Source organism: Physeter macrocephalus, chromosome 15 (assembly GCF_002837175.3).
Source record: "Physeter macrocephalus isolate SW-GA chromosome 15, ASM283717v5, whole genome shotgun sequence".
Lineage (NCBI taxonomy): Eukaryota > Metazoa > Chordata > Mammalia > Artiodactyla > Physeteridae > Physeter > Physeter macrocephalus.
Window position 1 is genome coordinate 39,843,929 of NC_041228.1, and position 11,791 is coordinate 39,855,719.

Sequence of the window (11,791 nt, forward strand, 5' to 3'; positions counted from 1 at the left end):
TTGGGATCATCTTTACTATCATTACTCTGAATTCTTTTTCAGGTAGATTGCCTATTTCCTCTTCATTTATTTGGTCTTGTAGTTTTTTACCTTGCTCCTTCATCTGTAACATATATTTTTGTCATCTCATTTTTTTTGATGGGTGGGGCTGCATCCTGTTTTGCTGGTTGTTTGGCCTGAGGCATCTAGCACTGGAGTTTGCAGGCAGTTGGGTGGAGCCGGGTTTTGGTGCCACGATGAGGATCTCCAGGAGAGCTCACACAGAGTAATATTCCCTGGGCCTGAAGTTCTCTGTTAGTCCAGTGGTTTGGACTCAGTGCTCCTCCCACAGGAGCTCAGGCCCAACCCCTGGCCTGGGAACCAAGACCCCCTGCGAGCCACACAGTGCCACAAAAAAACAACAAGAAAAGGGCAACAAACAAAAAGGAGCAGAACAATAACAAAGAATAAAAAATAAAATAAAATCACAAAAATAAAACATATATTAGAAAAAATAAAAATAAAAATGAAACAAGAACAAAACAGAACCACAATAGGAAAAAAAAAAAAAAAAGGCCAGAAGAGGCTCGGGGAGGGGGGCGGGGCTTAGGCTCAGGACCTCTGCGGCCAGAGGGGACCCTGGAGGGCAGAGGTACAGGCCTGGGGCCAAGCAGGCGGGGGAGACGCTGGCTATGTTCCCCTCCGATCCCCCAACTCCCCGAAGGTCTCTCCCTGTCCACGCTGATTCCCTCGCCGTGAGTGGGCCCTTCCGAGCGTGGGAACCCCTCCCCTCCTCCACATTGTGCTTTCTTGATTCTAGGACACATCTTTTTCACATTTAGCATTTTGAGAATTGGGTGGATATTTCAACATATTACAATGTTTGGTGCACATATAATATAAAGTTTCCCTTTTCCGCTTCCCAAAGTCATACTTGTAATTGATGGTGCATCTTACAATTGATGCTGACCTCCTGACCCTATGATCAAGCTTAATGTTATAAAAGAGAGACACCTAGACACCGTGTGGCTCTTAGTGTGATACACAGCACCATCTATGAGCAGCCCTGCCACGGAAACTGGACTGGAATCTGGACCCCATCCAGCCTCTACATCTAACTTCCAGTTTATAGGAAATACAGGGGGGAAAAGAGAGATACGTTAACGACACCCTGGAAATGCAAGCTACAAAATGCAGACTCGAGAAGCTCCAAAAAATAAACAATGTGGCTTCTTTGACAAACAAACTTCGAGGTTGAAAAACGGTATGGAAGGACTGCAGACTAAGAGCTGCAACAAAGGCAATATGGGGACCTTGTCCGGATCCTAATGTGAACAAATCAACTGTAAAAAAAAGCTTTACGAGGTGACTGGGGAAATGTGAACACGGCATACTGTTCCCTGTAAGCGACTGAAAATGGCATTGTGGTTCTGTTTAAAAAAATCCACATATTTGGACATAATGTCTGATAACAATGCAAGATATGTGTGTGTTGGTGGTGGGGGGAGGGTGGAATGAAAATAGATTGGGCCTGTGTTGATGAAATTTTAAAAAATTATTGGAGTTGTCTTAGACAACTCTCTTAGAAAAAGAGCCAACGATAATTTGTTTAATTTGCCTTCTTGTAGAGTCTAAGCTCCAAGGGGACAGGGAGCGATTGGGCCTACCCTCTTCCCCACTACCACCAGCACGGCGTCTAGCACGTAGGAAAAGCTCAGTGAGTATTTACTAAACGGAAGACTGCTGCTCCAGACCAACCAATCTCCAATTCAGATGGGCTCACAAAGCTTGTCTGAAGCTTAGAACACATATTTTTGAATAGAATAAATATTTAGGAACATAGCAAAGTTTCCAATTATACAAAAGACTGCCTCTGATAGGATTTCAATGACTGCCCTCCCCAACTCCAAGTTATAATGTTAATTTCAAGGGAAAAGGGAGTCTAAATTTCAATGTGCGATTTAGTCCAGGCACGGACTAGAGCCCGGTATCAGGATTAGGAATAGGTGGCAGCTGAAGGAATGGGGAAGGCAGAGGGTTCCTGGAGCCAGGCAACTAAAGGCTTCTGTCTTGCATAAAGGCGCTTCTCCTTACCACAGGTTCTAACAAGGGAATGCGTTTCTCTAGAGCCATCAGTGAATAGGTCCTTAGAACTGTAAAAGATTCCTTTAAGGAAGTAAAAAGTGATAAGGGATTGGAGATGGAGAAGACTGAGGCTGGTCTACCACCACCCGGAACTGCAGAAGTTGAAAACAGCCTCAGGCTTTGTCTGGCAAGAAAGAATGAGCCAATCCTTGAAAACTAGTTTTAAATGCCGGTTTCAGCTCTTTGGGGGCTGTAATTGTGACAATCGGATGTCCCTGTGATGTCAAATTCCTAAGGATGGTAGATGTCAAAGTATTATTAGATTCAACCTCCCCCCAGTGAGAAGAAGACTGAGAGACAAAACAGCAAATCCACCTGAAGTTAGTTTACTTCATAATATGACCATTTTTGCTTAAAAACCCAAGAAACTTGCGGGGGGCGGGGGGCGGGAAATATGATCTGGGATATCCTTCTCCTGATCTCCATTTTGTAAGATGCCTGTGAGTGTCAAACACTTGTCATTATAATAACTGTATGCTTGAGGCACAGGCCTAAGGGGAAATGTAGGTTTTGGACCCAGAGGGATCTTATATTAAGCTTCTATTTCCTCCTTGGTAAAATGCAGACATTAACGTATAGACTGTATACAAAGCACCCAGCACACTGCCTGGCAGAGCAGACAATCCACAATCAGCAACTGCTGTCAACCTCACTGTAACCGTCATTATCAGCATCATTAGAAGCTGTACGTCACCCTGTACCGTTCTCTTTCTTAGAGGAAGAAACTCCAAGACAGACTTTTCTCCTCGACACTTTAAAATACTTTTTGGCATTCTTATTTTGGTCTTTAGCTTGTCCTTTATATAAAGGCGTCACCCTGTACCGTTCTCTTTCTTAGAGGAAGAAACTCCAAGACAGACTTTTCTCCTCGACACTTTAAAATACTTTTTGGCATTCTTATTTTGGTCTTTAGCTTGTCCTTAAGATAAAGGTAAAATCTGGAAACACCATTCCAAGAAGGGTCTGACCAATCTCAACTCTGCTGGAACGATCACTTCTTGGACTGTTTATTAAGTCCCTCTGTATTGCTTTTTTGTTTGTTAAACGAGGACCCATCTACGGTCCAAATGCCTGTTCTCCTCTTCTGATCACCACTAGGTGTTTCTTCAATCTGCACTAGATGTTAGGCACTTTAAAAAGTAAAAAAGGAAAGGAACAGCATTACAGTATAAAATAGTCTCTTCACTAAAAGTCAGAGTAGTTTTAGCCAAGAAAAAAAAGTATTTATTGTCATTTAATAAAAATAATGAATGAAATGGCCTCCATCATGACAACTGGCACCTTCACGGCTAGCGGGTGGGAGGGATCACAGCAATCAGGGCCGGGGTCAGGGAGCAGAGGGGCCAAGGGTGACACTGACGGAGCAGGAGAAGCCGCCATCAGAGGACCTGGGGTGTGCGAGGCATCGTGTTGGGCCTTCATTTGGTTCACAATAAACTTCCAAGATAAGTATCATTTCACGTTACGAAAGAGGCTATAAGTGCGTAGCCCAAGGTCCTACAGCTTACAAGTGTCAGAGGCCCAATTCCCACCCACGGCTGCCGGATGATAATAGTCACATCTTCCTACCACCCCCTTTGGGCCAAGAGAGGACTGTATCCTTCACGGAACCACGCACTGCACCAACCTGCCCAGAGACCTGGTGTTTAGATATCTACGTAGGAAATATGGAGAAGGACCAGTTTAAAATGTGAAGTCAATGACCTCCTAAGAGTCAGCCCGTTTCTCTAAGACACGGCAGACAAGTACGTACCATGACATCTGCTTCCCTTGTGGCGTATCGAAGGTTCGGATCTAGCCAGTACATCAGGGATTTAACCTGCTCAAAGTTCAGGAAGAGGAGGAACACCAGGAACAGGAAGTAGAGCACGCTGAGCCCTGAGGGAAACAGAAACATCCTCAAGTCGGGGAGAGAGCCGGTGTCAGGCGCACAACACGCACTGGACTCAAATTGCTCGTGGCCCAAAGCGGACACGGGCGCTGTAACGTGGGCTGTGGAGACCCCCGTGACACGCTGGTCTTTCCTTTGATGAAAGTCTCGCACACGGTCCTAATTCAGACTGAGGAGGGTCCGTGACCCTCTCCGAGAAGGGGCCGCTGACGCTCTCAGAAGCAGCAGGAGTGGCAGACCACGGGCGAGAGCGTGGAGGAGCAGACGTGGCATTCAGGCAGGGAAGGCGGGCAGGTCCCTGGAATGAGGTCTAGCAGCCAGCACGTGGCGGGGCGCCGGCGGAGAGGGGCACGGAGCAAGGCGGCCAGGAAGTGACGGTCAGGGCTCGGGGCCACGGCAAAGACTGCAGGCTTGATCTTAAGTCAAAGAAGGAGCACCTGACGGGTTTCAAACGGGGAAATAAGATGAGGTAGGTAACATTTCAGGAAATGGACCCTGGTCACTGGGTGGAGAGTAGACCGGAGACGGGCGAAGCCAGGCAGACAGGCCAGTTTGGGGTAGGGACAGGTGTGGAGGCGAGGGGTGGCCCAGGGTCACTCATTCCCGTCTTACACCCCACCTCAGTCCCTGTGGGCACCACATTACTGTCACATCATATCGTAATTGGTATCCTAACAATCACCCCATATCATTCAGAAAAGACAGTTAGTAATCTACTCTAAGAAGGCAAAAGCCTGTAAATACATTTTAGAAAGACTTGAGAGCCAGCCACCCGTGGCTTTGTCACTTCTTTTCCTGCTAGAATGAAAATGCGTATGTAGGACATCTAGACGCTGTGCTACAAATGACCTTGGATCACAGTACCCCATCCAAAGCGGGCTGGCACCAGTTTCCAGGGAGCTGCTCCAGAGGAGAGAATGTCCGTGGCTGAAATTCTCCATAGCGGCTATAGCACAGGCCTTCAGAAGGGGCCTCTCCCGGTCCTCGGGGAGCTCGGGGGGCCTGAGAGTAGCACGGCTGACCTAGTCATGCACCCCGGGGCCCACGGCGCACATGTTTTTAGGCAAGCTTATATGATAACCTTCTTATATATTATGTACCAGCTACTTTGACAGATTTTCACTTCAAACACCCCCCCACTACACCCTTTTGAAATAATTATTTTAAGACAGAAAGAAAGTGTTTGTGGAGCAGGAGTCTCTTAACCTAGAGTTCACAGTCGGTCTTCAACATCGTTGAAGCCCCGGATATAATACACAGAACTGTGTGTGTGTGTGTGTGTGTGTGTGTGTGTGTGTGTGTGTGTGTGTGTGTGTGAGCATGTGTGTACTAGGAAAGGGCTATAGTTCTCATCAGGTTATCCAAGTGTTCCATGATCCCAGGGAAGAAATAAAACTGCTCAGTACTTATGATGGACCATTTGAAATCTGAAAAACTCAGATGTAGCCAACTAGCTAAAAAGGACATAACTTCAAGCAGCAATATTAAGTCCATGAGCTATAAGTATAACGCACCCAGGACTATCTTTTAAGAAACGTAAATGAATCATGCACTTCTCTGCAAAAAAAAAAAAAAAAAAAATCCTCCCATGACTTCCTGCCCTTCCCAAGCCCTGTGGGGTCCCATCTGTGCCCAGCTCTGCCTCTCTCACTACTCCCAGGCCTGCTACCCTCCGGCCACACTGACTGGGGACACACCAAGCCTCTTCTAGCTGGGGACCACTCTGGCAGTCTTGCCTTAGCCTGGCCTCCCTCCCCGCATCTTTGCCTGGATCCTTCTTTGCAGGCGGGTTTCTGCTTAAGCACACTTCCTTCAAGCCACCCCTCACCTGAAAGTGAAAGCGGCTACTTAGTCACTATTGCCTCTTGTGGTTTGAATAAACTTCCTCGTGCTTCGTGACATCAGCTATTTTTTGATTATTGATTTGTTTCACAGTGTGTTTGCTATAGCTGCCCTCCCTGCCTGGGGCCCCTCCACCTGCAGCCTCCGGGCCAGAGCAGCCACCCACGCAGGAGGACTCAGTGAACACCTGCTGAGCGAACGAGACCAAGATCCATGACTAAATTCAAAGAGATTTGCCTATAATCCCTGAAGGGTGAAAAATAAACAAACTTGAGCAAAATGTGCATTTTTCGGTCCTTCTGCATAAGATTAAATTTTCTGAACCTTGTATAACTTATTTGATGATTATTTAGGTAAGATGAAGCCAATATCTGAAGTTCTGAAGATATGCTTTAAATCCACTCAGGTGGTTTTACTCTTTGGACTAGAAATCAAGTAACCATAAGAGCTCCAACATTTATATGAGATGCTTATCACTAAACCTTAGTTCAAATCGGGGCTCTTTGCTGACTTCTCTTTTTCTAAGTTCTTTCCCATTCACAGCACTGGGGAGTTTGCTGGGGTTTCAGTCCCTCCTGGATGCTGACGAAACAAACGTGCGCATACGACGCACGTGAGCTTGCCCTAGCCAAGAGCAACGTCAGGAAGAACAAGCCACATTCCCTCATGTCAAATCCTGTGCATTGACAGACAACAGCATGGGGGCGGGGTGGTGAGAGGAGTAGGGGTGGGGGCTTGAAACAGTTCACGTGTATGAGAATTTCAGCTGTCACCAGCGCTTTTTTGTGGCAGAGCGCTTTAATAAAAAATTGGTATCAGGAACACCAAAAAGTAAAAAGCTATTAAGTTTTACAGTAGAGTGGTAAGGAAAACTGCTATAATATACAGAAAAAGATTTGCTTCAAGTAGAATGGATTTTTAAACCGACTAATGGGTAACTCACCAAAAACCATTCGCCACAAGGCCGGATGAGGTCGAGTAAACGGACCTGCAGAGATAACATGACAAGGTCAGAACAGACTGCTTTCAAACCAAGACTAAAATAAAGACAGTGATGCTGACCTCCACAGAGATAAAGGGTTAAAAAAAGCTCTCCACTGTTAAATTTTTTTTCTGCATAAATACCCTGGGGTCAAAGTCTAGGTTGAAATGTTTTATCCACATTGTAACAACCATTCCCCACAATTGTAACAGGCTCCAATCTCAACAGAGGCTTTTTTTTTTTTAAAGCTTTGTCTTCAGAACTCAGATCATAATTTCACGTGGACACAATGTTGTAACAGCGAGTAGGTCACCAGGCCAGCCTTTAACTGTATGTAATACTTACTGGACATTAACAAGAAACCTCACAGTCCCCCAGGAGCTACTGGACATCGGTCGGGTGTGTGTGTGTGTGTGTGTGTGCGCGCGTGTGTGTGAGAGAGAGAGAGAGAGAGAGAGAGAGCAGACACTGAGGGGTTCTGACAATAAAAGAAAGGAATACCGTGCCTGGAAAAGTGCAATGGGGAGTGACACCGAAAGGAAGCCCTTGGAGCCGTGGAACATGCTGGTGCAGGAGCTTTTGATCATGACCTGTGGTAACAAAATACCTTGGACTAGCTCAGATACACAGATGCAGATTCCCCAGGAGGGAAACCAAAGTTTCACAGGATGAAATTTACTCGTACTACAAGTGATACAACAATACTCTGTCTTCTATTTTATTTCATTAAAAAAAAATAATAGAAGATGAACACAAGTAAGCTGGGCCTTGATCTGTTAAATTGATTTACCACCAACTGAAGGGTTACAGCTCGCAAATAATGACCATCGTTCTAGAGGGCACCTGACCTATTTGGGGCTGCACACGCCTTCCTGCACTCGGAGGATTTCTAGCATTGTGATCCCACATCTCCAGGAGAGATGCCAGAGCTTGCTGCTCAGCTTCCTTATAAGCGGGTCCTGGTCCTTTAGTCGCACCCACGCCAGACAACATCAGGAGCGGGTGACAGTGGAGGTAAGTATGCAGAGCTCTCCTCTCCCTCCCTCTCTCCCTTTGGCCCTGGCCAGCAGGGACACTAGTGGGAGGTGGCACTCCTCACACTGGTGAAGGTGGCACTGGCGACTGTGGCAGAGGCAGTTCCATTTAGAGTTCTCTGTACACGTGATGGTGGGACAGACTGTAGCCAAGGCTCACTCATTAGACCAGGCCTGGGTGATGTGCCGCCAGCTCCTAGAAGCTTAGCCTGGGGCCTGGTTTCCTAGCCCTCCTAGGATTCCTCCAGCCAGTCAGTATCGGAGAACAGGCTTTGGCATCAGCACAGTCAGCTTCTATTGCTTATGACCAGGAATCCTCTCCGTAGCAAACATTACATTGTAAATTTTATTCTGGGACTCATTCTAAAGGGCCCATCTCTTCTTAGAAAGACCACAATGAAACATTCTAACTGCTTTCTTTGGATGAATCAAGTTCATTTTAGTAATATCAGTGACAAGTACCTCCACCCTCCAAATTGATTCAGTTTCTGAGTTTAAATGAGGAGAGATCAGAAGATGAGTTAAGTTTGAGGGACTCTATCCAAAATAATATGGTGTCTGAGTTTTGGATGGCAAGTTGAGAGAGCTCAGATAAGTGAGGGATTTGTCTGAAAGTTTATCTGTGTCTGTTCGATTTCTGAGTTCTGACGGCAAAGGCTCAGACAGCATGGGACACCTGTATTCTTTTTAATCAGCTGTTTTCTCAAAAAAGGCACAGCAAAGCATAGAAACCAGAATCCCCTCCCAGGTAACATAACCTGGTTAAATTTCTTCACAAGTTATTGGAAAACTGATGGCTAAATTTGTCTTCTTTTAAGTAATTTTAATAGCTTGACTTGTCACAAGGAATGACTTGTCTTATGGTAGCAGTTTGGTTTGCAAGCATTGCTTCATCCAAACAATTTTTTTTTAACATCTTTACTGGAGTATAATTGCTTTGCAATGGTGTGTTAGTTTCTGCCTTATAACAAAGTGAATCAGCTATACATATACATCTATCCCCGTATCCCCTCCCTCTTGCGTCTCCCTCCCACCCTCCCTATCCCACCCCTCTAGGTGGTCACAAAGCACTGAGCTGATCTCCCTGTGCTACGCTGCTTCCCACTAGCTATATATTTTACATTTGGTAGTATATATAAGTCCATGCCACTCTCTCACTTTGTCCCAGCTTACCCTTCCCCCTACCTGTGTCCTCAAGCCCATTCTCTACGTCTGCGTCTTTATTCCTGTCCTGCCCCTAGGTTCTTCAGAACCTTTTTTTTTAAGATTCCATATATACGTGTTAGCATACGGTGTTTGTTTTTCCCTTTCTGACTTACTTCACTCTGTATGACCATCCAAACCATTGAATTAACCCCTGAGACATAACGTGGGACCCCAGCTTTCTCTATGATTTCTTCTTACAAGGTGAAACTCTGAAATTTTATGACCAATTATTTGGCCCGCAACAGAATTCCATGCCCAATCGGTACTTGGCAGTGGGGTGGTGAGAGGACCACCACCATTGCCATTTTATAAGTAAAGACACTGGGGCATAAGGAACTCACCCAGGGTCACACGGCTCACAGGACTCCACTTCAGGTCTGAGAGCCCATGTGCACTTTCCCATCAACTGTCAGAACTGGGCCAGCTCGGGAGGAGGAGGTGGGAGGGGAGGAGTTGACGGTCTGAGCCAGGACCGTCTCGGGGCCAGAAGAGGGGCAAGAGAGAAGCAAGCTAGTGAGTGGTGTTGAGTGCTGCCGCGATGTGGAATTGATAAGCAAGGTGAGGGAGAGGGCAGGGAACTGATACACGTTCCCGCGCATCACATCCACCAGGAGAAAGGCCTCCAAAGTCCTCGCTGGCCTGTGATTACTTTAAGAGCAGCCTTTGGAAAACAGAACTCGGCCCTTTCTTTTTTTTTTTTTTTTTTGACTTTTAACATCTTTATTGGAGTATAACTGTTTTACAATAGTGTGTTAGTTTCTCCTTTACAACAAAGTGAATCAGTTATACATATACATATGTTCCCATATCTCTTCCCTCTTGTGTCTCCCTCCCTCCCACCCCTCTCATGGTCACAAAGCACAGAGGTGATCTCCCTGTGCTATGCGGCAGCTTCCCACTAGCTATCTAATTTACATTTGGTAGTGCATATATGTCCCTGCCACTCTCTCACTTCGTCACAGCTTACCCTTCCCCCTCCCCATGTCCTCAAGTCCATGCTCTAGTAGGTCTGTGTTTTATTCCTGTCCTACCACTAATCTCTTCATGACATTTTTTTTTCTTAGATTCCATATATATGTGTTAGCATACGGTATTTGTTTTTCTCCTTCTGACTTACTTCACTCTGTATGACAGACTCCAGTTCTATCCACCTCATTACAAATAACTCAGTTTCATTTCTTTTTATGGCTGAGTAATATTCCATTGTATATATGTGCCACATCTTCTTTATCCATTCATCTGTTGATGGACAGTTAGGTTGCTTCCATGTCCTTGCTATTGTAAATAGAGCTGCAATGAACATTTTGGTACATGACTCTTTTTGAATTATGGTTTTCTCAGGGTATATGCCCAGTAGTGGGATTGCGGGGTCGTATGGTAGATCTATTTGTAGTTTTTTAAGGAACCTCCATACTGTTCTCCATAGTGGCTGTATCAATTTACATTCCCACCAGCAGTCGGCCCTTTCTTATATCTAAGCCTAAGCAGTGTGCTCCAGAGTAAATAAGAGGATAGAGTGGTTGAGGAATTTGGGGTTGATGGGGCCTTAAGCTCTCCTTAACCTAACAGGTAACTACTTCCGCCCAAGGTATTTCTCTCTGTCCGGCTGTGATTCCAGAGACAGACACATGTTCCAGGGTCTGGAAAGAGAATTTTCATCTTACTGCACTGCAGGGTGGTTTTTTAAAGGCTTATCTTGACTCGCTGCTATGGATTTTTTCCCTCTCTTCTCTAATATCCCATTTATACATCATAATATTACTTCATAAATGTTTCTCATAAAATACAATTTGAAAAAAAGTCCTTTCTGCCTTGCATTTGATCTGAGGAAGGCTTCAGAAATCTGATGCGGTGGGTTTCAGAACGGACAGCAGAGCACCAAGGAGCTCTGCCCCGAACCAGGTGGTGAGAACAGATCACTGGGGCCTTGTGCCTACAAAAGGCAAGATAAGGCCCTGGAATGTTACGTGACCTTTCAGTTGCTAACTTTAAAACCCAATCCAGGCCTTACTTCGGTCATCCAATCTGTCCTCTTCTTTCTGAGAAGAAATTCTGAATGCTTTCATGTAGTATTTCCAGAAGTACATGCCTGTAGCTTTACTCACAGAGTAGCCTTTTCACCATCAAAGACAATAATATTGCTGAAAACACTATTTTGCTTTTTAAAATATCAAGGATGAGGCTGGCACTTTCCTGTATGAGAAGCCTTGATACTTATGCTCACTAGGTGACCCACACTTGGTTACTCTGGTCAAGTCACCCTGAAAGCCTCCTACAACATCCACCTGCCCAGGTGCGAATAGCCTTCCCGGAACATTTACCTCATCCCAGTACCTTCCCACAGGTCTTATTCCCCAGCAAACTATTTTCTCGGTGGTCTTCCTCTGCCCAGTGTTATGGCCAGGACATCAGTAGGGGTGACCCATCTCACTGTGGGCTTCTTGTCTATACTTTATTTCTTATTTGGTAAACGCTGCCTGGAAGAGTCTGGGTCTTCAGTTCAGTTATGCAGGAGAGATGGGGAAGGTGTCTCAGGGTGGTGATGGAAAAACAAGTGCTGGTATTATTATTATTTTTTGCGGTACGTGGGCCCCTCACTGCTGTGGCCTCTCCCGTTGCGGAGCACAGGCTCCGGACGCGCAGGCTCAGCGGCCATGGCTCACGGGCCCAGCCGCTCCGCGGCACGTGGGATCCTCCCGGACCGGGGCACGA

The 11,791-nt window shown here is 45.9% G+C and overlaps 1 protein-coding gene across 4 annotated transcripts in view; it reads right to left on the bottom strand.

The window, feature by feature from the left end:
• Positions 1–11,791, bottom strand: part of PTDSS1 (phosphatidylserine synthase 1) — a 67,194-nt gene that overhangs the window by 35,510 nt on the left and 19,893 nt on the right. For all 4 annotated transcript variants that reach the window (XM_028500731.2, XM_007110739.4, XM_007110738.4 and 1 more), the window contains exons 3-4: positions 6,801–6,845; positions 3,878–4,002 (exon numbers count right to left, since the gene is read on the bottom strand). In XM_028500731.2, coding sequence (XP_028356532.1) covers positions 3,878–4,002; positions 6,801–6,845 — 170 coding nt within the window. The remainder of the gene's footprint in view (positions 1–3,877; positions 4,003–6,800; positions 6,846–11,791) is intronic.